Source organism: Heterodontus francisci, chromosome 6, assembly GCF_036365525.1.
Source record: "Heterodontus francisci isolate sHetFra1 chromosome 6, sHetFra1.hap1, whole genome shotgun sequence".
NCBI lineage: Eukaryota > Metazoa > Chordata > Chondrichthyes > Heterodontiformes > Heterodontidae > Heterodontus > Heterodontus francisci.
Window position 1 is genome coordinate 56,636,683 of NC_090376.1, and position 24,867 is coordinate 56,661,549.

The 24,867-nt window shown below is 42.1% G+C and overlaps 1 protein-coding gene across 2 annotated transcripts in view; it reads right to left on the reverse strand.

Moving 5' to 3' along the window:
- The window catches only part of LOC137371326 (cullin-5), a 101,565-nt gene that overhangs the window by 23,932 nt on the left and 52,766 nt on the right, over positions 1 to 24,867 (reverse strand). For both annotated transcript variants that reach the window (XM_068033729.1, XM_068033730.1), the window contains exons 7-11: positions 24,439 to 24,519; positions 11,387 to 11,480; positions 9,851 to 9,981; positions 8,214 to 8,321; positions 7,773 to 7,837 (exon numbers count right to left, since the gene is read on the reverse strand). In XM_068033729.1, coding sequence (XP_067889830.1) covers positions 7,773 to 7,837; positions 8,214 to 8,321; positions 9,851 to 9,981; positions 11,387 to 11,480; positions 24,439 to 24,519 — 479 coding nt within the window. The remainder of the gene's footprint in view (positions 1 to 7,772; positions 7,838 to 8,213; positions 8,322 to 9,850; positions 9,982 to 11,386; positions 11,481 to 24,438; positions 24,520 to 24,867) is intronic.

Genomic DNA, 24,867 nt, shown 5'->3' on the forward strand with positions numbered 1-24,867 from the left:
CATTTCCTAACCAAGGGTTGAGTTCCCTATGCTGAGCCAGCCATCAGGAGTACATAAGCACAGCCCATGGTGATTCATGTACTGATTATCATTCTTCCTGAGAAGATGATACTAATTTCCATTTAAGATAGAGATGGGGGGGGGGGGGGGGGGGGCGGTGGCGTAGTGGTTATGTCACTGGACCAGTAATCCAGAAACCCAGGGTAATGCTCTGGGTTTGAAACCCACCACAGCAGTTGGTGTCCGTTCTGAAGAAACCTGAAACATTAACTCTGCTTCTCTCTCCACAGGTGCTGCCAGAGCTGCTGAGTGTTTCCAGCATTTCTTGTTCTTATTACAGCAGATGGTGAAATTTAAATTCAATTAATAAATCTGGAATTAAAAAGCTAGTCTAATGGTGACAATGAAACCATTGTCGATTGTTGTATGCGCAGAAATCTCCCCCCTCCCACTCAGCCACTCACTCCAGGCCGCTCGCTCCTTGCTCCCCCATCCACCCCGGCTCTCCGTTCCCCATCCCTCCAGATGCTACTTCTCGGCCGTGGGCTGCTTCCCTCCTCTCAGCCATTCGCTCCGCCCAAAGAAGCAAAGCGTCGTGACGAGGCAACGTAGGAGCAAGTGGCCGAGAGGAGGGAAGCGGCACGGTCTAGAGCTAGCGTCCGGAGGAAGTGGGGAGTGGGGAAGAATGGGTAGCCGGAGAGCGGGATGGCACTGAAACCTCACAGAAATACAGAGGGTGTGCAGCACTGTCAGAGGTGCTGTCCTTCTGATGAGACTTTAAACAGCGCAATGTTCTCCATGTATCAAACATGTCCATTGTGTGCTACCATGGGTTGAAGTTGTTTTTCTATGATAAATTAAGCAGCATCATCTTTAATCCTGGCAGCAGCCAGAACGTCACAGACAGTGACGTTTAAGTGGATGAGGCTGCATTTGCGCATGTACTAGTACAGCGCCACCTTGTGGTTGGGTTGTCAGCAAATGCAGCCATTGCAAAAATCCATCTGCGAAGGAAATCTGCCATCCTTACCTGGTGTGATCTACAGGTGACTCTGGACCCACAGCAATGTGGTTGACTCTTAAATGCCCTCACAAGCCACTCAGTTCAAGGGCAATTAGGGATGGGCAATAAATGCTGGCCTAGCTAGCGAAGCACACATCCCACGAACAAATAAAACAAGCCATGATCAAAAACTTGTTGCATTAGAAATAGTGGATGAAACATAACTTGCTCACTTTGCTAGAACTACATTCACGGAGAAGACTCGGAGGGCGGAGTTCCAGACCGGTAAGTATAAAAAAAACTTTCCTCTGGTAAAAAAACTGAAAAGTGACGTCACAGGAAAGCTGTGACCTGATTGGCTGGTAGGGAATTTGTACTGAATTTGAAAATAAAACACTGATTAAAATTGATTAAAACCCTAATTAACTAATTAATAAGTAGAGTAACTAAACCAGAGGGAGGAGATTACTGTATTTAGTTAGCATTTAATATTTATAGTAGGAATCTAGCACTAGGGACCATATCGTTAATTATAACAATTTAGTAAGGATTTAATAAGTATTTATTTTTATTTATTAAATAGTGCTAGAAATGTCAGTTAAGAGGAGTGAAGTGCTTCACCTGTGAGAGGTCCGTGACGCTTCCAGCGTTCCGGACGACTAAATCTGCAGGAAGTGTACCCAGTTGCAGCTCCTCACAGACCGCATGGATCGGTTGGAGCAGCAACTGGATGCGCTTAGGAGCATGCAGGTGGCAGAAAGTGTCATAGACAGGAGTTTTAGAGAAGTGGTTACACCCAAGGTTCAGGCAGATAGATGGGTGACCACTAGAAGGGGCAGGCAGTTAGTGCAGGAATCCCTGTGGCTATCCCCCTCTCGAACAAGTATACTGTTTTGGATACTGTTGGGGTGGATGGCCTATCAGGGGAAAACAGCAGCAGCCAGAGCAGTGGCACCACGGCTGGCACTGTTGTTCAGCAGGGAAGGACAAAGCGCAGAAGAGCAATAGTTATAGGGGATTCTATAGTCAGGGGCACAGATAGGCGTTTCTGTGGACGTGAAAGAGACTCCAGGATGGTATGTTGCCTCCCTGGTGCCAGGGTCAAGGATGTCTCTGAACCTACAGGGGGCATTCTGAAGGGGGAGGGTGAACAGCCAGAGGTTGTGGTATACATTGGTACCAACGACATAGGCAGGAAGAGGTCCTGCAGGGGGAGTTTAGGGAGTTAGGTAGAAAGTAAAAGGACAGGACCTCCAGGGTTGTAATCTTCGGATTACTCCCTGTGCCATGTGCCAGTGAGGCTAGAAATAGGAAGATAGTGCAGCTAAACACGTGGCTGAACAGCTGGTGTAGAAGGGAGGGTTTCAGATATCTGGACCATTGGGATCTCTTCAGGGACAGATGGGACCTGTACAAGAAGGACAGGTTGCATCTAAACTGGAGGGGCACAAATATCCTGGCTGCGAAGTTTGCTAGCGTCACTCGGGAGGCTTTAAACTAGTGTGGCAGGGGGGTGGGAACCAGAGCAGTAGGACAGCAAGTGAAATAAATGAGGGGGAACTAGTAAATAAGGCCAGTAAGACTAAGAGGAAGAGCAGGCAGGGAGATGTTGCGGAGCACAGCGGGACTGGTGGTCTGAAGTGCATTTGTTTCAATGCGATATGTATAACAGGTAAGGCAGATGAACTTAGAGCTTGGGTTAGTACTTGGACCTATGATGTTGTTGCTATTACAGAGATTTGGTTGAGGGAAGGACAGGATTGGCAGCTAAATGTTCCAGGATTTAGAAGCTTGAGGTAGGAAAGAGGGGGATGTAAAAGGGGTGGGGGAGTTGCATTACTGGTTAAGGAGAATATCACAGCTGTACTGTAGGAGGACACCTCGGAGGGGTCATGCAGCGAGGCAATATGGGTGGAGCTCAGGAATAGGAAAGGTGCAGTCACGATGTTGGGGGTTTACTACAGGCCTCCCAACAGCCAGCGGGAGGTAGAGGAGCAGATATGTAGACAGGTTTTGGAAAGATGTAAAGGTAACAAGGTTGTAGTGGTGGGTGATTTTAACTTCCCCTATATTGACTGGGACTCACTTAGTGCTAGGGGCTTCGATGGGGCAGAATTTGTAAGGAGCATCCAGGAGGGCTTCTTGAAACAATACCTAGATAATCCAACTAGGAATGGGGCCGTACTGGACCTGGTATTGGGGAATGAGCCCGGCCAGGTGGTCGAAGTTTCAGTAGGGGAGCATTTCAGGAACAGTGACCATAATTCCATAAGTTTTAAGGTACTTGTGGATAAGGATAAGAGTAGTCCTCGGGTGAAGGTGCTAAATTGGGGGAAGGCTAATTATAATATTAGGCAGGAACTGAAGAATTTAGATTGAGGGCGGCTATTTGAGGGTAAATCAACATCTGACATGTGGGAGTCTTTCAAATGTCAGTTGATTAGAATCCAGGACCAGCATGTTCCTGTGAGGAAGGAGGATAAGTTTGGCAAGTTTCCGGAACCTTGGATAACGCAGGATATTGTGAGCCTAGTCAAAAAGAAAAAGGAAGCATTCGTAAGGGCTGGAAAGCTAGGAACAGACGAATCCCTTGAGGAATATAAAGACAGTAGGAAGGAACTTAAGCAAGGAGTCAGGAGGGCTAAAAGGGGTTATGAGAAGTCATTGGCAAACAGGATTAAGGAAAATCCCAAGGCTTTTTATATGTATATAAAGAGCGAGGGTAACCAGGGAAAGGGTAATTACCTGGTTTATCCCCGCTACCCTTCTTAAATAATGGTACCACATTCACTGTCCTCCAGCATCTCTCCTGTGGCCAGAGAGGATTTGAAAATTTGTGTCAGAGCCCCTATCTCCTCCATTGCCTCACATAACAGCCTGGGATACATCTCATCTGGGCCTGGGGATTTATCCACTTTTAAGTCCACTAAAAACGCTGATACCTCCTCCCTAATTTGTTCGAGTATATCACAATTCCCCTCCCTGATCTCTACACCTACATCATCCTTCTCCAAAGTGAACACAGATGAAAAGTAATCATTTAAAAGCTCACCTACGTCCTCTGGCTCCACACACAGATTGCCAATTTGGTCCTACTCTTTCCCTGGTTATCCTCTTGCCCTTAATATACTTATAAAACGCCTTGGGATTTTCCTTTATCTAGCCCGCCAGTGTTTTTCATGCACTCTCTTCGCTCTCCGAATTACTTTAAGTACCCCCTACACTTTCTATACTCCTCTAGGGCCTCTGCTGTTTTCAGCCCCCTGAATCTGCCATAAGCCTCCTTTTTTTTTTTCCTTATCCCTTGACATCCAGGGTTCCCTGGACTTGTTGGTCTACCCTTCACCTTTACGGGAACATGTTGGCCCTGAACTCTCACTATTTCCTTTTTGAATGACTCCCACTGGTCTGATGTAGACTTTCCTACAAGTAGCTGTTCCCAGTCCACTTTGGCCAGATCCTGTTTTTTCATATTGAAATCGGCCTTCCCCCAATTCAGTACTTTTATTTCTGGTCCAGCTTTGTCCTTTTGCATAACTACCTTAAATCTTAGAGTAAATGGGCTGTAAACCCCAAAGTAAGGATAAATGTTATGTTTCCTGCACTACTGAAAGAGACTAGGGAGGAGATTTGCGTAACTCCCTTAAATCTTAGCGAGTTATGGTCACTATCCCCAAAATGCTCCCCCACTGACAATTCTACCATTTGTCCAGCTTCATTCCCTAGGAGTAGGTCCAGTACTGCCTCTTCTCTTGTCGGATTTCTACGTGCTGACTCAAAAAGCTCTCCTGTATGCACTTGAAGAATTCTGCCCCTTTAAGCCTTTTGCACTAAGACTATCCCAGTTAATATTGGGGAAGTTGAAATCCCCTGCTATTATTACCCTATTATTTTTACACCTGTCTGAGATTTGCCTACATATCTGCTCCTCTATCTCTCCCTGACTATTTGCAGGCCTGTAGTTAACTCCCAGCCAAGTGATTGCCCCCTTTTTGTTTTTAAGTTCTACCCATATGACCTCATTTGAGGAACTTTCTAAGATATCATCCCTTCTTACTGCAGTAATTGACTCCTTGATCAATAGTGCAATGCAATCTCTTCTTTTATAACCCCCCCCCCCCCCACCCCACCCCCCACCCATCACGCCTGAAGATTCTATATCCTGGAATATTGAGCTGCCAGTCCTATCCTTCCCTCAACCATGTCTCTGTGATAGCAATAATATCTCATTCTAATGTGTTAATCAATGGCCTCAATTCATCTGCCTTACTTATAAGACTCCTTGCGTTAAAATAGATAGAATCCAGGGTAGTTAAAGATGGGTTAGTAGCTCGAGAGGATAGATGAATCAAGTGCGCATCTTCTTCCAAAAGCAGATTTGAAAGGGAGAGGGACAGTACCAAAGCAAAAAGAGCCATTAACAATGTCAGCTAGCATGGTGGCCAGGAAAAGTAATTCAGCAGTTACAGATAAATGAGGGGATGGGGAGGAGGGCACTGAGGGAGCAGGAGATGGGTCACAATTAAAACAATCTAGGTTATCTACTTCCATTTCATTCTTTGACTCATATGACATAGCCAACTCCCTACTGCCAAAGGAGATGGAGCATGAGTGAGGAGTTTGCTCTGAATGCTAATAATCCTGTAGCTGGTCAAGAGATGGTAGAGATTACTAAACACTGCTCAGATTGTTTCTCTCTCCTCACCCTTATCCCACTGCAGCGTTTACTGGATGCAACTTAGCTAATGAACAGAGCAGATTGCAAGTGAAAACTATGTTCAACCATCGCTCCACGGCTCTAAGCATTATCACTATAATATTCAGTGTCACATGTTTACAATTCATCTGAACATTCTACACTGCAGTGTACATTAAAAAGGCTAGCATTTGCAATGGTCTCAATAGTCAAAGCACTGTTTAGAGTAGCACAAATCCAGATACACAAGTTCTCAGGTTAGACCTCTTGACCATCTGGAGTAATAAAATTGGCATTGGTGGTTAGTCGGAAGCTTTTTCCCCAGGGTGGAAGAGTCAGTTACTAGGGGACATAGGTTTAAGGTGCGAGGGGAAAACTTTAGAGGGGTTGTGCGAGGCAAGTTCTTTACACAGAGGCTGGTGAGTGCCTGGAACTTGCTGCCGGGGGAGGTGGTGGAAGCAGGTACGATAGCGACGTTTAAGAGGCATCATGACAAATACATGAATAGGATGGGAATAGAGGGACACAGTCCCCGGAAGTGCAGAAGGTTTTAGTTTAGACAGGTATCAAGATCAGCGCAGGCTTGGAGGGCCGAATGGCCTGTTCCTGTGCTGTACTGTTCTTTGTTGGTCACTGGATTAGGGTAGAATCCCCCTTTCAATTGTTATCCAGTGATAACTGCAGGAAAGTGTCGCTGCCAGAAATCAATCTTGGTTAGATTTCCTCCAGGTTCAAATATACTGGTTTCATTCCTATCTATCCAGTCGTAGCTAAGAATCATCAGCAATAGTATCGCTTCCCACTCTTCCACCGTAACCAGCAAAGTCGCAAGGATATATCCATGGCCCCTGCCTATTTCTCATTTACATGCTGCCCCTCAGTGATATCATCCAAAAACTTGATGTCAGGTTCCACATGTGCGTTGACGACACCCAGATCCAACCTCACCACCATCTCACTCGGCCCATTCCAGCGTCTGATTTGTCACACAAACTCCGTTCCCTAGTCACTGACTCCTTTGCTTAACCTTGCCCAGTCTGAGGGTAAACCAGACCATTCACAACCTTGGTGTCATATTTGACCCGGATATGAACTTCCAACACCATATCTGCTCCAACTCCAAGATCACCTAACTCCACCTCCATAACATCGCACTTCCTATCCCTGTTAACTCCTCCAGCATCTCCGCACTCCATCAACTCTGGCATCTTGTACATTCCCGATTTTAAATCCTTCCAACTTTGGCAGAGTGCCTTCAGCTGCCCAGGCCCTAAGCTCCAGCACTCCCTCCCTAAACTTTTCCATCTCTCTACTTCTCGCTCCTCCTTTATGATGCTCCTTAAAACCTACCAGTTTGGCCAAGCTTTTGGTGACCCGTCCCAATATCTCATGTGTTTTGGTGTTATATTTTGTTTGATTATGCTCCTTTGAAGCTCCTATTAAGTTAAAGGCACTACAAGTAGTTATTGTCTGAGCTCACTCATGAAGTATGGTACTGCAGTGGTGCTGATGCCCATGGAATGCTACCTTAACAAAAGTCAACATCCTCAGAACATGATGGGTCAGGGAGAAACTGGAAGAGAAGCACCGCAGCCTCACAGCTCCAGCGACCCAGGTTCAATTCTGGGTACTGCCTGTGTGGAGTTTGCAAGTTCTCCCTGTGTCTGCATGGGTTTTCTCCGGGTGCTCCGGTTTCCTACCACAAGCCAAAGACTTGCAGGTTGATAGGTAAATTGGCCATTAGCAATTGCCCCTAATATAGGTAGGTGGTAGGGAAATATAGGGACAGGTGGGGATGTGGTAGGAATATGCAATTAGTGTAGGATTAGTATAAATGGGTGGTTGATGGTCGGCACAGACTTGGTGGGCCGAAGGGCCTGTTTCAGTGCTGTATCTCTAAACTAAACTAAACTAAACTTTAGGCTTGTTGGTCTAAGAGGAGTGACTTTGAATTGGACAAAGATATTTCCTAAATTTTTCCAGCTTACAGCCTATCACCAATAAAATACTTCGAACCATCTTTGTAATTTATAGAACTGTTCATTAGCAATAGCATTCTAGAAAAGATCTCACCCTTTTTGCTTCAACGGCAGTTCAAGTTTAAATATGGTAGCATCATTCACAACAGCTTTATATGCCTGTTTGGAAGACAATTTTTCACATTAGAGACAAATGATTAAGTAACTAAATACAGTAGGTTTTCAACAGTTTTGATATAGCAAACCAATAAATGCACCCCAGATAAATAAAAAGCAAACAGCATTTTAAAAAATACAGATTCCAACTATATCAGCCATGTTTGAACCTTTCAACTTAATTGGATTAAAATCCAAAAGGACTACACAAATGAGGGGAATTCTGTTTGCAACAAGGATGTCAGTTACCTTTCAGAACATTTTAGGAAATTAAAAACCATATAATCATTTCTATTATAAAAAATTGCCACCATGGTTTGAAAGTATTCTAATTTGAAAAGGATCCTAATCCTCAACATCAAAGCAAAAATCCACTTACTTTATCTCTAGCAGTAAGAAAGCGAGGGTCATCCTGAAATGCCTCTTTTACCAACTTACTGAATCGATTAAACAGCGTAAGCAATTGTTCTACATATTTTTCAGAATCCTGCAACATAGAAATAAAGTTATTTGCTTTATATCAAAAAGCATGTAAACTAATACATGTCCTATTTTCACACTTGCATTCTGTGCTATGGACCTGACATTTGTACTTGGGTATCAATCTCCATCCAGCTGATAAGTTGCCAATCTTGATAAGATCATCTACAACACCAAGTAAAATGGAAGTTTTTTTTGTCTCTAAGCTGTAAATTACTATCCTCTATTGACAAAATGAAAACATAGAAAGAGACCACAAAGGTGTCTGCAGACATCCAGTTAATTCAGACTGGTGTACAACCTGAAAGGCAGACAAAAGGAGGAACAAAAGTTAAAAACAAAGTGTGACTCAATTGCTAATCTCACTTCCAATATAAACGATAACTGAAAATTATTGTACATTGTACAAATTCTTGAAAGACAGTCATGAACATCTGAATTATGGATAGTTCTTAACCCTTGTGAGATTTTGTAGGTAATCAATGGTGAAATTTTGCTTTGCTGTAGTAGGAGTTAAATAGTATTTTTCTGCCCTTCCGAAGTCTTTGCACAAAGTATTTTCCAGCCTTTAAATGCTGACTGCATGGCTAAGATCTGGATAGGAAATTGAATCACCAGCTTTCAGTTACAGGTAACAGGAACTTGTGAAACACTGAGAAGCTTATTCAACTAGACTCATTTAAAGATATCAGTTATGATCTTTTCATATAAATGATATACATGGCATGATTAGTAAATCCAGAGAAGATCAAGGGCAACAGCAAATCACCTCAGGCTACTCTTATGCACCTTCCAATGGTCACCTTAACAATGTTATTAAGAGTAGGCTGAGAAAATGCTTACTTGCCAGGAACTAGTGCATGAGAAAATCAAAGAACTTTAGTTAGATGAAAAAGAAAATTGCATATAAATTAGTTCCTTTCAAAACACACAGATCTCTGACGAGTGTAAAGTATCTTTAATTCTAGACTTGTAAGCAAAATTATAGGTAAAATTTATATTTATTTTAAAGATAGGAACAACCTAGGCAACATTAGTCAAGAACAGAAGATGCAGTAACAAAAGTAGCAGCAATAGCTTTGAAGTATTTTAAATAGAAAACATGCAAGAAAAATTTTAAAATAGAAGTGCTGTTCTTCAAACATTTTTTGGGGGAGGGTAAGAGAAGATAGTCCTTCAGGGTTTAAAAAGTACTGAACAATGGTTAACAGCACAAGTCATTAAACTGTGCCTCCATTCTCCTCTTACCCTCCCAAAGAGCAAAGACATATCAATATACTTGGCACATCATAACCTTCAAGGCTATGGGCCAAGTGCTGGCAAATGGGATTAGATAGACAGGTCAGGTGTCTTTAATGCATTGGTGCAGACTCGATGGGCCGAAGGGCCTCTTCTGCACCGTATTATTCTGTGATTCTGTGAATACCAAGAACTGATTTTTTAATCTAAATTTCAACTCAATTTTCATCATTTGCTTACGTAGCCAACGTTCAGTGAACATTATTTACCACTTCAGCTCTACATTTAACTACTTACAGTAGTTATAGTTTCTGCAGCTGCTACCATATCTGCTAATCCAGCACTAATAATGTGCTCTTCCAAATCTTTTAACATTGGCTCAATCCCATTCGGAACTTTATCCATCAGTGTAAACATCAAGTGCAGTTCTGCAGAAGTTAATAAATACATTAACATCTAATGCAACATAGCAGACATGTATAGCAAGTTAAAAAAAATAATTTAGTATTTCATGTAGCTGATAAAGCCAGTTCGTTTGCTGAAATCATTAATTATAAATTAACAAACATGAACAGAAATTCTACAACCATTTATGTATAAACACAAGACGGTCAATAAATCTCAGAATACTGACTATTCAGTTATTTTAACTTTGGTTTATATGCAGAGCCAGAAATCTTGATAACTGCCACATATTTTTAGCAACTAGCTTCATGGTTTGTTAACTTATTTTGGTTTTAAAAAGGATGGCCACATTTATAAGTTATTAAAAATTCCATGACCTTGAGTAGTTGATAAATCACTACCTAACATGATGTCGTGCAATTCAAAGAAACATTTAAACAAAATGGTCAAACTGGTCAAGATTAAATTTGTTGCTATACAATATCTTCATATAAATAGGAGCACTGAATCGGAACTGCTTTTAATTTAGCTTATTTAGAATCGGAATGGTGGTCATGTTCAAATTTGGCACTATATGAATTCAAGTAAGCTTTGTCTTTAAAAATGGCACTCAGGGACATTGAACTGCACTTTGCACACAGGTGCGTTGTTATAACTAGAAGGGAGGATATTTATTAAGTAAATTAATTTCTTTTTCATGTGGCAGTTGGGTTCTGATGGACATAGAAGTTGTAACTGATTCACTTTGGTTTGGTCAGGATAGGGAGGAGAAATATGCCCAATTGTTTGGCAGTCTTAATGAAGACTCTTCCTCATAATTTATTCATTGAGCTTCAGATTTGGAGACATCTGGATTTCCAGAATATACCATAACACGTAGCCCTAATTTAAAAGAATACTTTATTCTATTTTAGTAGGTTGTGAACTAAATTCTTCTGGAGAATTCTAGCTCAGAAATCAAAGAATAAAGGTAAAAAGTTAGCAAGCCCTGACCCAAAAGATTGACTGGTTGGCCAATGCGAAGCAAGCTAAAACACAGCTTAAATAAAAACAAACTGAAAATGCAGTATAGCTTCAACTAAATTATGAATCTCCTGTCAGATCAGGAAGTCCATTTTGAGAATAAACAAAGCACAGGATGAGTTGTGTGCAATTGTACATGTAAAAGCAAAGCAGCAGCTCCAGCAAAATATTGTGCATACTGCTGCAATTTTAATTGAATAGAAATTTAACTTTTTGACTTATCTGCAAACAATTAATGGTAAAACAATTAGCATTTTTACAATTCCTACTCTGCTACTGAAAAACAAACATTTTTATTATGCAACATTTGGAATAGCCGTCAAGAATAATTTATAGTTCACAGCTTCATTAATACAAGCAATCTTAATTCAGTAAAATAAACATAAAGGTTACAATTTTACTCACTATCCGTCTCATTACGTTTGATCATGCCTGGGCATTCTGCTAGAATTGTCTCCTTAAACGAAGTCACCAGAGCATTCACACAACACTCCATGAGCTGAAATGAAACTCTTGCAATTAACAAAGTTCTTGCAGACATTCATGTATTCTTCATTGGAATCAGGACTAAATTATTCAGTGGCATTTACACACTCATGAAAATCCTGTAGGATGATTTCAAGTTACCATTACATTCTTTCTCTAATACCACTGCAAAATTCATACACCTAACTTTTAAGTAAAAATAGATAATAAACAGCAGAAAAAAGACAATGATTCCAAGTATTAATTACTCCTGCTTAAGTGAATAACTAGTAAGAAAATTATACTTCCAAATGGGGATAAATCCCACCTACATTAATTCCTACAAATATTGAATCTAGATTCTTTTGTTAAATACCTTGAATTATTCACGTTGTGATTTTAACCCTTTAACCCATCAATTTAGCCATCAAAAACAGTATCCAAATTAGTCATCATGTCTTAACTAAATGCTCATTGTAGCAAGTGCATTTTTATTAAATGCCTGACTTCCAAAATTAAAAAACAGAAATAAATTTGCAACATCTCCTAAGCAGACAATATTCAGAGTTCTTCATTTCTTTTGTGCCTAATGGTTTGGATTTCAGAAGCTTCCAATTGAACTTCTACAGAAGATTTATTGGTCCTTTCCCTCACATTCAAGTTCAGATTTTACGCTTGCTTGTAAATAGTGCACAGGGGTAGAGGGAGAGAAAAAGGGAGAGGAATGCAGTGGGTCCAGCCAGGTCCTGATGGATAGCTAAACCAGTTGTGAGTGAAACATGCTTAACTCTGAACCCCCTAGAGTTGGTGTAAAAATGGGGACCATACCAGGAGAAACAACAAGGATGAGAAAGAGTAACGGTTCTAGTGAGGACATTGTGAATGGAAGGTTAAAGGCTCAATTGCTGAGAGTTTGAAAGTTTGTAAGTGACTTGGGGGAGAGATTATCCCAAGATGTTTGCCGCAGAAAGAAGAATTGGAAAGGGGTCAGAAGATGTAGGTGGTGAGGGATACATAGAAGTGGTCAAAGATGGCCTTGTCTGTGATCAAGAAAATGGGAGTAGAGAAGCAAAATCAAACATAGTGGTTATGAATATAGGTAGGACATCTTATATGGAGGTAGATATTAAAGAATAGGAAAGCAGGACTACATCAAGCCAAAAACCACCCACTACTCCAGGATCATCCTGGAGAGCAAAGATAACCCCCAACTTCTTTTCTCCACGACCAACCGTCTCCTTAAATCTCTCTCCCCAGCCACTCCACCCTCAAGTCTAATATTAACTGAAAGGGATTCATGGATTTCTTTGTTACCAAGATTGAGACTATCCATTAGGCTTCTTACTTCTCCCTTTCCTTTACCAAAGCCAAACTTGTCTCCACCCCAGCTTCCCCCTTCGCTAGGCATGCTAGAGTATCTTTCTCCAGTTTCTTTTCAGTGTCCAGCCACAGCTCCATCGGGAGCATGCTTGCCTTGGTGTAAGAAAGTTGTGGGTTCAAGTTCCACTCCAGGACTTGAGTGCAAAGATCTAAGCTGACATTCCAGTGCAGCACACGAGTGCTGTCTTTCAGATGAGGCATTAAACCAAGGCCCTGACTGGTCTCTCATAAGATCGCATGGCACTACTTTGTTGGTAGAGGAGGGGAGTTATCCCCAGCGTCCTGGCCAATATTTATCCTCAATCAACACCACAAAAACAGAATGCCTGGTCACTGCCACATTGCTGTTTATAGGAGCTTGCTGTGCACAAATTGGCTGCCACCTCTCCTATATCACAAGAGCGACTACACTTCAAAATTACTTCATTGGCTGCAAAGTACTTTGAGATGTCTGGTGGTTGTGAAAGGCACTATATAAATGCAAGTCTGTCTCTTCTTTTTCGCACTCCCCTCATCCTGTCTCTGATTTCATTGACATACAAATAGGAGAAGGACTAGGCCACTCGACCCCTCGAGCCTGCTCCGCCATTCAATAAGATCATGGCTGATCAATCTGATTATAACCATGACTCCACATTCCTGCCTACCTCAGATAACCTTTCACCCCTAGCTGATGAAGAATCTATCTACCTATCTGCCTTAAAAATATTTAAAGTCTCTGCGTCCACCGCCTTTTGAAGAAGTGTTCCAAAGACTTATGATCCTCAGAGAAAAAATTTCTTTTCATTTGTGTCTTAAATGGGTGACCCTTTTTTTTTTTAAATAGTGACCCCTAGTTCTAGATTCTCCCACAAGGGAAACATCCTTTCCACATCCACCTTGTCAAGACCCCTCAGGATCGGATAGGTTTCATTCAAGTCACCTCTTACTCTTCTAAACTCCAGCTGATACAAGCCTAGCCTGTCCAACCTTTCCTCATAAGACAACCCACCCATTGCAGATATTAGTCTAGTAAACCTTCTCTGAACTGCCAAAGCATTTACATCCTTCCTTAAATAAGGAGACCAGTACTGTACACGACACTCCAGATGTGGTCTCACCAATGCCCTATATAACTGAAGCATAACCTCCATATCTTTGTATTCAATTCCCCTCACAATAAACAATAACATTGTTAGTTTTCCTAATTTCTTGCTGAACCCACATACTAACCTTTTGTGATTCATGCACTAGGACACCCAGATCCTTCTGCATCTCAGAGCTCTGTAATTTCTCACCATTTAGATAATATGCTTCATTTTTAGTCTTCCTGCCAAAATGGACAATTTCACATTTTCCCACATTATACTCCATTTGCCAGTTCTTTGCCCACTCACTTAACCTATCTATATCCCTTTGCAGCCTCCTTATGTCCTCTTCGCAACTTACTTTCCAACCTATCTTTGTGTCATCAGCAAATATAGCAACCAAACCTTCGGTCCCTTCATCCAAGTCATTTATATAATTTGTAAAACGTTGAGGCCCCAGCACTGATCCCTGCTGCACATAGGGTGGCACAGTGGCGCAGTGGTTAGCACCGCAGCCTCACAGCTCCAGCGACCCGGGTTCAATTCTGGGTACTGCCTGTGTGGAGTTTGCAAGTTCTCCCTGTATCTGCGTGGGTTTTCTCCGGGTGCTCCGGTTTCCTCCCACATGCCAAAAGACTTGCAGGGTGATAGGTTAATTGGCCATTATAAATTGCCCCTAGTATAGGTAGGTGGTAGGGAAATATAGGGACAGGTTGGGATGTGGTAGGAATATGGAATTAGTGTAGGATTAGTATAAATGGGTGGTTGATGTTCAGCACAGACTCGGCGGGCCGAAGGGCCTGTTTCAGTGCTGTATCTCTAAACTAAACTAAACTATAAACATCACTCGTTACATCTTGCCAACCAGAAAATTACCCATTTATGCCTACTGTTCCCTGTTGGCTAGCCAATCTTTTATCCATGCCAATATGTTACCCCCATACCATGAGCTTTTATTTTCCGCAATAACCATTGATGTGGCACCTTATCAAATGCCTTCTGGAAATCTAAGTACAGTACATCCACCGGTTCCCCTTTATCCACCACATTACTTCTTCAAAGAACTTCAATAAATTGGTTAAACATGATTTCCCTTTCACAAACCATGTTGACTCGGCCTGATTACCTTGAATTTTTCTAAGTGCCCTGCTATAACATCTTTAATAATAGCTATCATTTTCCCCATGACAGATGTTAAGCTAACTGGCTTGTAGTTTCTTGCTTTCTGTCTCCCTCCCCTTTTGAATAAAGGAGTTACATTTTCTATTTTCCAATCTAATGGAACCTTCCCTGAATCGAGGGAATTTTGGAAAATTAAAACCAACGCATCAACTACCTCACTAGCCACTTATTTTAGGACCCCAGGATGAAGTCCATCAGGACCCAGGGACTTGTCAGTTCGCAGCTCCAACAATTTTCTCAGTACCACTTCCCTGGTGATTGTAATTTTCTTGAGTTCCTCCCTCCCTTCCATTTCCTGATGTTACTTGTATCCTCTATAGTGAAGATCAATGCAAAATACCATTTCAATCCATGTGTCATTTCCTTATTTTCGCTTATTAATTCCCCAGATTCACTTTCTATAGGACCAACACTCACTTTAACTCTTTGTTAAATATCTAAAGAAACTCTTACTATTTTTCTTCATATTTTAAGCTAGCTTTCTCTCGTACTCTAATTTTTCCCTCATCAATCTTTTAGTCATTCTTTATATTCTGTCTGATCTTCTGACCTGCCACCCATCTTTGTGCAATTATATGCTTTTTCTTTAAGATTGATACGATCTTTAACTTTTTTAGTTAACCATGGATAGTGGGTCCTCCCCTTGGAATTTTTCTCTCTCGTTGGAATGTATCTATTCTGTGTATTCTGAAATATCCCCTTAAAGGTCTGCCACTGCAGCTCTACTGACCTATTCCTTAACCCAATTTGCCAGTTCACTTTAGCTAGCTCTGCTTTCATGCCCTCATAATTGTCCCTAATTAAGTTTAAAATACTAGTTTTGGCCCATTCTTCTCTTCCTCAAACTGAATATAAAATTCAATCATGTGATTGTTGCTACCTAGGGGCACCTTCACTATGAAATCCTCAATTAATCCTATCTCGTTGTACAACACCAGGTCTAGTATAGCCTGCTCTCTGGTTGGCTCCAGAACGTGCTGTTCTAAGAAAATATCCCGAAAACATTCTATGTACTCCTCATCTAGGCTACCTTTGCCCATCTTTCCAGTCTATATGTTGATTAAAATCCCCCATGATTATCGCTGTACTGTTCTGACAAGTCCCATTATACTCTGCCCTACCGTGTGGACTGTGAGGGGGCCTGTACACCACTCCCACAAGTGACTTCTTGCCTTTATCATTTCTCATCTCGACCCAAACTGTTTCTGGTTTCATCCTGGTTTCCTGAACTTAGGTCATCCCACTCTCATGTGCCAATACCATCATTAATTAACAGAGCCACCCCTCCAATTTTTCCTAGCTTCCTGTCCTTCCTAAATGTCATGTACCCTTCAATATTCAGGTCCCAATCTATGTAATTCTGCAGCCGTGTCTGTGTAATGGCTATCCGACCATATTTATTTATTTCAAATTGCGTCAGTTCACTTGTTTTGTTTCAAATGCGATGTGCATTCAGATACACAGCCTTTAGTTTTGTCCTTTTATTATTTTTGTAACCTCTAGCCTTGACTGCTGATTTACTCTTCGATTTGTACTCTATCCCTTCCTGTCACAGTCTGTTTATTATTTCCCATATTAATACCTTTCTCTCTTTCCTTGTCTCTATTCTTTGATTTACCACATCTTCCTAAATTTGATCCTTTGCCCCTACTATTTAGTTTAAAACCCTCTTTACTTCCCTAGTTATGCAGCTCGCTAGAACACCAACCCCTGCACAGTTTAGGTGTAGACCATCCCAACAATACAGCCCCCACTTTCCCTAGTACTGGTGCCCCGCTATTCAACACGATCATGGCTGATCATCCACTTCAATGCCTTTTTCCCACATTATCCTCATATCCCCTTATTTCATTTGTATTTAGAAATCTGTCAATCTCTGCTTTAAACATACTCATTTCACAGCCCTCTGGGATAGAGAATTCCAAAGATTTACAACCCTGAGTAAAGACATTTCTCCTCATTTCTGTCCCAAGTGGCTTCCCCCTTATTTTGAAATTGTGTCCCTTGGTTCTGGACTCCCCAACCAGGGGAAACATCTTACCTGCATCTACCCTGTCTATCCATTTAAGTATTTTGTAGGTTTCAGTGAGATCACCTCTCATCCTTCAAAACTCTAGAGAATACAGGCCCAGTTTCCCTAAAATAAAAGCAAAATACTGCGGATGCTGGAAATCTGAAACAAAAACAAGAAATGCTGGATTCACTCAGCATGTTTTTTTCAGGTTGTTTTTCTTCAGGTTTGCACTTGCTGATGTTCAATATTCAGTATATTCACACCTAATCTGGACTAATGCTTTGTCTTTCAACACACCATTAACATATTGTTTGCCTTTGCTCCGTGACCTTTTGGTCAACTATGTGGCCTGGTCCAATCTACACCTTCTCCTTTGTTATCTCTTGCCCAACCCCCACCTCACTTGTTTATAATCTGTGACTTTTCTAATATTTGTCAGTTCCGAAGAAGGGTCACTGACCCGAAACGTTAACTCTGCTTCTCTTTCCACAGATGCTGCCAGACCTGCTGAGTGAATCCAGCATTTCTTGTTTTTGTTCCAGTTTCCCTAATCTCTCTTCATAGGACAGTCCCGCCATCCCAGGAACAAGTCTGGTGAACTTCATTGCATTCCCTCTATGGCAATAATATCCTTCCTAAGGTAAAGGGACCAAAACTGCACACAGTACTCCAACTGCGGTCTAACCAAGGTTCTATACAATTGAAGCAAGACTTCACTACTCCTGTACTCAAATCCTCTTGCGATAAAGGTTAACACACCATTAGCCTTCCTAATTGCTCGCTGCATTATTACCTTTGAGGTTCTGCTTCATAATTTGGTGCCTAGCTCCTCATATTGATAATGCAGAATCTCTTTCCTTGTCCAGCCTATGCCATTGGTATCTACATGGACCACGACAACTGGATTCTCCCCCTCCCACTGTAAGTTCCTCTCCAATCCTGAGCAGATGTCCTGAACCCTGGCACCGGGCAGGCAACACAGCGTTCTGGACTCTCGCTCTTTGCTGCAGAGAACAGTGTCAATGCCCCTCACTATACTGTCCCCTACTACCACTACATTCCTTTTTGCTCCCCCCACTTGAATGGCTTCCTGTACCACAGTGCCATGGTCAGTTAGCTTATCCATCTTGCAGCCCCCACTCTCAATTAAACAAGCTCAAAGAACCTCAAAACTGTTGGACAATCACAAAAGCTGAGGCTCTTGCACTCCTGCCCTCTGGGTCCCCTTACCTGCCTCAGCAGCAGCCACACACTCCCGTCCCTGACCACTGACCAAATCAGAAGACCCTATCCTAAGGGTGTGACCGCCTCCTGGTACCAAGTGTCCAGGTAACATCCCCCCTCCCTGATGTGTCGTAATGTCTGCAGCTCGGCCTCCAGCTCAATGACTCTGAGCTGAAGCTCCTCGAGCTACAAACACTTACTGCAGATGCCCTGTTTGCCCTAGATCACACTGGCATACAGGAGCTCCCACATGCTGCAGGCGCGACAAATCACCTGTTCTGCCATCCTTAATGTGCTTTAATTAACTACTTAATTATTTTACTCAATTATTTATTTTGCTTTTTTATATATTTTATTAACCTTACCGCCAGTTCCTGTACTATTTTAAACCTTAGGAATAGAACATACCCTTAACCACTTACCAGATACTCACCAAACAGCTAGCTTCTTCCCCGAACTCCCAGCACTTCGTTAAAGTCGCACTCTTAACTCCTCTCCTGCTGCTTCTCTCCGAATCCCCAAGGTGTTGGCCTGCTTTTTAAATCCTCTCCTCTCTCGCTACCTCTTCGAACCTCGGAGATTTTGGAGCAATTTTTAATTCCTCTCCCGCTGCTTCTCTCCAAATCTCCCAGCTTTTGGCACATTTTTTAAATCCTCTCCCGCTGCTTCTCTCCATTTTATCCACGAGACCCACCTTATGCTTCTTTGACCCCATTCCCAACTAAACTGACCACCTCACCACCCTCTCTGGCCCGCATGCTAGCTGACATTGTAAAAGATTCCATCATAGGAACTCTTTCCCCTTCTCCACCCCTTTGGAAACTGCTATCAACCCCCTGCAATAAACCCGCCCTTCTCTACTGTGCCCTTGCAAACTACTGCTGCTTCACGAACCTCTCTTTCCTCTCCAAAGTCCTTGAACGTGTTGTCACCTCTCAAATCTGTACCTATTACTCCATGTTTGTATCTATCTCTAACCCAAGTCACAAATGACATTCTCTGTAGCTGTAATGGAATTTCCCTCCTTGATGACTCTGCAGTTTTTGATACTATCCTCCTCTAACGTCTCTCCTTTGCTGTCCAGTCTTTCAGACTGCCCTCATTTGGTTCTAACTTTTACTTAGCCAGTGACAGAGTGTCTCCAGCAATGGCTGCTCTTCTCACTGTTGCCTCAGGGGTCCCCCAAGGGTCTATCCTTGGGCCCCCTTCTTGCTCATTTACATATTGCAATTTGGTGACATTACACAACATGGAGTCTGCTTCCATATGTATGCTGACAACAACCAACTATACTTCACCCTTCCAGAGTTATTTGCCAGAGACAAGTTGGACTGCTGTCTTCTTCTTTCTTTGGGCCTCCTTATCTCGAGAGACAATGGATACGCACCTGGAGGTGGTCAGTGGTTTGTGAAGCAGCGCCTGGAGTGGCTATAAAGGCCAATTCTAGAGTGACAGGCTTTTCCACAGGTGCTGCAGAGAAATTTGTTTGTCGGGGCTGTTGCACAGTTGGCTCTCCCCTTGCGCCTCTGTCTTTTTTCCTGCCAACTACTAAGTCTCTTCGACTCGCTGTGGTGTACAAGTTATTTTTTTTAAAACTTTAAGCAAGTATGTCTTAAGTGAAGTTTGTGAGAATGCGCACATGCTGGTTTACTTTGTTCAAATCTGATTTTGGATTTTAAATGCCAAGTTAATGTTTGAGAAGTACTACTCATTTTACCACCCATCCCATATAGCAGAAAAACCATGTGTCCGATATAACTGGTAAGGACTGTAGTAAATCACAAGGGCTTTTGAATTATACAATTCTTATTAGCCCTGTACATGCTGATCACTTAACAGTCTATAAACCTGACTGCCACAACACATTATGCCAATACATCAGTTGACACCATAACATAATAAATAGGAGCAGAATCAGTCAATATGGCCTCTTTAGCCTGCTTCACCAATAAAGTCATGTCTGAACTTCAACTCTACTTTCCCATGCTATCCCCATATTCCTGGATTCCTTTAGTGCCCAAAATTCTACAAATCTCAGTCTTGACTATATTCTTTGACTGAGCAACCACAGCCCTTTCGGCTAAGAGAATTCCAAAGATTCACAACCCCGAGTGAAGAAATTTCTCATCTCAATTCTAAATAGCCAACTCCTTACACTGAAACAATAACCCCAAGTTCGAGACTCTCCGGCCCAGGGAGGCAGGCTCTCAGTATCTACCGTCAAGCCCTCTTAGGATTTTATATGTTTCAATAAGATCACCTCTCATTCTTCTAAACGCCTGAGAATATTGGCCCATTCTACTCAATCTCGCTTCATAGGCGTCAGCTGTGGTTCAGTTGTTAGCACTCTCGCATCTGTGCCGGAAGGTTGTGGGTTCAAGTTCCAATCTAGGACTGGAGCATAAAAATCTAGGCTGACAGTCCAGTGCAGTACTGAGGAAGTGCTACTTTGTCAGAGGTGCTGTCTTTCTGATAAGATGTTAAACTGAGGCCCCACCTGGCCTCTCGGGTGGTCATAAAAGATGCAGTGGCACTATTTCGAAGAGCAGCAGGAGAGTTATCCCCCAGTGTCCTGGCCAATATACATCCCTCAATCAACATCACAAAACCCAGATTATCTGGTCATTATCATATTGCTATTTGTGAGATCTTGCCACAATTCCAACAACAATGACTACATCTCAAAAGTACTTCATTGGCTGCAAAGTGCTTTGGGATATCATGAGGTCATGAAAGATGCTATATAAATGCAAGTCTTTTTTCTCCTCAGAAGACATCCCTCTCATCCCAGTAATTAATCTAGTGAACCTTAGTTGCACCCTCTCCAAGACAAGAATATCCTTCCCTAGGTAAGGAGACCACAAATGTGCATAGTACTGCAGATGTGGTTTCACCAAAGCCAAAGGGGTCTGCAATCTGTGGCTCCGGGGCCACATGTAGCTCATTAAGGACTCATGTAGCACCCAACCTTGATCTTAGAAACATAGAAAAATAGGAGGAGTAGGCCATTCAGCCCTTCGAGCCCGCTCCGCCATTCAATACGATCATGGCTGATCATCCGAACTCAGTAACCTGTTCCCGCTTTCTCCCCGTATCCCTTGATCCCATTAGCCCCAAGAACTATATCTAACTCTTTCCTGAATATATTTAATGATTTGGTCTCAACCGCTTTCCATGGTAGAGAATTCCACAGGTTCACCACTCTCTGGGTGAAGAAATCTCTCCTCATCTCAGTCCTAAATGGTTTACCCCTTATCCTGAGACTGTGACCCCTGGTCCTGGACTCCCCAGCCATCAGGAGCATCCTTCCTGCATCTAGTCTGTCCAGTCCTGCTAGAACTTTGTAGGTTTCTATGAGATCGCCTCTCATTCTTCTAAACTCTAGTGAATACAAGCCTAATCGACCCAATCACTCTTCATATGTCAGTCCTGCCATCCCAGGCATCAGTCTTTGTGCACTCCCCCCATAACAAGAACATCCTTCCTCAGATAAGGAGACCAAAACTGCACAAAATACTCCAGGTGTGGTCTCACCAAGACCTTGTATAATTGCAGCAAGATATCCTTGTTCCTGTACTCGAATCCTCTCACTATGAAGGCCAACATACCATTTGACTTAACTGCCTGCTGCACCTGCATGCTTACTTTCAGCGACTGTTGCACAAGGACATCCAGGTCTCGCTGCACTTCCCCCTTTCCCAATCTATCGCTGTTCAGATAATAATCTGCCTTTCTGTTTTTGCCACCAAAGTGAATAACCTCACACTTATCTGCATTATAGTGCATTTGCCATGTATTTGCCCACTCACTCAACCTGTCCAAATCACACTGGAGCTTCTCTGCATTCTCCTCACCTCCCACCCAGCTTTGCGTCATCTGCAAACTTGGATATATCACACTTAATTCCCTTATATCATTAATATATATTGTGAATAGCATTGATCCCTGCGGTACCCCACTAGTCACTGCCTGCCACTCGGAAAAAGGCCCGTTTATTCTTACTCTTTGTTTCCTGTCTGCCAACCAGTTCTCTATCCATGTCAGTACCTTACCCCCAATCCCATGTGCTTTAATTTTGCAGGCTAAACTCTTAAGTGGGATCTTATCGAAATCCGCCTGAAAGTCCAAAAACACCACATTCACTGGTTCACCCTTATCTATTCTACTAGTTACATCCTCAAAAAATTCCAGTAGATCTGTTAAACATGATTTCCCTTTCATAAATCCATGTTGACTTTCCCTGATCCTGTCATTGTTCTCCAAGTGCTCTGCCATTACATCTTTCATAATGGACTCTAGCATTTTCCCCACTACTAATGTCAGGCTAACCGGTCTATAATTCCCTGTTTACTCTCTACCTCCTTTTTTTAAATAGTGGGGTTACTTTAGCTATCCTCCAATCTGTTGGAACTGTTCCAGAGTCTATAGAGTTTTGAAAAATGACCAGCATTGCAACTACTATTTCTAGGGCCACTTCCTTATGGGCGGCACAGTGGCGAGCACAGCAGCCTCACAGCTCCAGGGAGCCGGGTTCGATTCTGGGTACTGCCTGTGCGGAGTTTGCAAGTTCTCCCCATGACCGCATGGGTTTTCGCCGGGTGCTCCGGTTTCCTCCCACAGCCAAAAGACTTGCAGGTGATAGGTAAATTGGCCATTGTAAATTGCCCCTAGTGTAGGTAGGTGGTAGGGAATATGGGAATACTGTAGGGTTAGTATAAATGGGTGGTTGTTGGTCGGCACAGACTCGGTGGGCCGAAGGGCCTGTTTCAGTGCTGTATCTCTAAAAATAAATAAAAATAAAATAAAAATACTCCGGGCTGTAGATCATCAGACCCTGGGGATTTATCGGCCTTCAATCCTAACACCATTTCCCTACTAATATTGATTTTACACAGTTCCTCCTTCTCACTAGATCCTTTGTTCCCCAACATTTCTGGGAGATAATTTGTGTCCTCCTTTGTGAAGACAGAACCAAAGTATGTATTTAATTGGTCTGCCATTTCTTTGTTCCCCATTATAAATTCCCCTGTTTCTGACTGTAAGGGACCCACATTTGTCTTCACTAATCTTTTTCTCTTCACATATCTATAGAAGCTTTTACAGTCAGTTTTCATGTTCTCTGCAAGCTTGCTCGCATACTCTATTTTCCCCTTCTTATTAATCCCTTTGCCCTCCTTTGCTGAATTCTAAACTGCTCTCAATCCTCAGGTTTGCTGCTTGTTCTGGTCATTTTATATTTCTCCTCCTTGGATCTAATACTATTCCTAATTTCTTTTGTAAGCCATGGTTTTATTTTTGCACCAGACAGGAATGAACAATTGTTGTAATTCATTTATGCGCTCTTTAAATGCTAGCCATTGCCTATCCACTGTCAACCCTTTTAAGTAACGTTCCCAATCTATCATAGCCAACTCACGCCTCATACCTTCATAGTTTCCTTTATTTAGATTCAGGACCCTAATCTCGGAATCAACTCTCTCACTCTCCATCTTTGATGGTAATTAAATGGCTCATTTAAAAAAAAACTTTTAATACATTGTACTTGCAAGAAAGTATCCGTTTTTTTGTAAAAACTTTTAAAATGTTGTTGAAATGTATCTTTGCCTTGCTTTCCATTATTATTGGCATTTGATTAACAGCATTCCAGCTCTTAAGACATGATGTTTCTAACTACATTTTTAAAAATGGTTCCTCGTTTTTCAGGTTGTGACCCCTGCCCTTTATAATTGCAGTAAGCCGTCCTTACCGTTATACTCCAATCCCCTTGCAATAAAGGCTAACATATCATTTGCCAATGTTACAGTGAGGAAGTTCAAAGCATAAGCCAGTTATTTCTCCACAGGATGAGGAAAGTGTCAAGTGGCCAGCACAAAACAAAGGAGAGTGGCCCAGTTAACACTTACCCTATCCTGTGGAGTAACAACTAATTTATGCTGTGCTCTTCCTCCATAGTGACCAACAAATAATAAAGGAGAATGGTCCTTTGCAGAAACTTGACAGTAATTTAACAGGGCACGGTCAGTGTACATCAGAGTGAGCCCAAGAAATTTCAGGGGAAGAGAAAGCAGAACAATGGGGAGATACCAAAAAAAAACAATTTGTAACACTTCAAGAGAAATACTTACAGCCTGAACAGAGTTGCATTCTCTTCTGGTTTCTAAATATCGAAGTGCCCTCTTCTCCTCCTCTTTTAATTTAGCATCTGCCTTTAAAAGAGATTTTACTTACGTTTAATATAGCTTAATTTTATTTTATTCTCCCTCCCTACCTGGAGATGTAGATTCCATGCGAGGGTACAGTTTCTGTGATCCTCAAATATCTCACCTGAGAGATAATTATGTACGAATCTCCATATACAATGAGTGCAAACCTACTAATGACCATTGGAAAACTGATATCCAAATATGCATACTTACAGCAGGCATTACTGGATAATGGACAGGAGAGGGAAATCCTGTATGCCTTTTTTACTTGAGGGTATGCATGGAGGTTAAATCTAGTACTAGTTCTGACACCGCTGCTGAAATCAATCCCATTATATTAAAACTGAATTT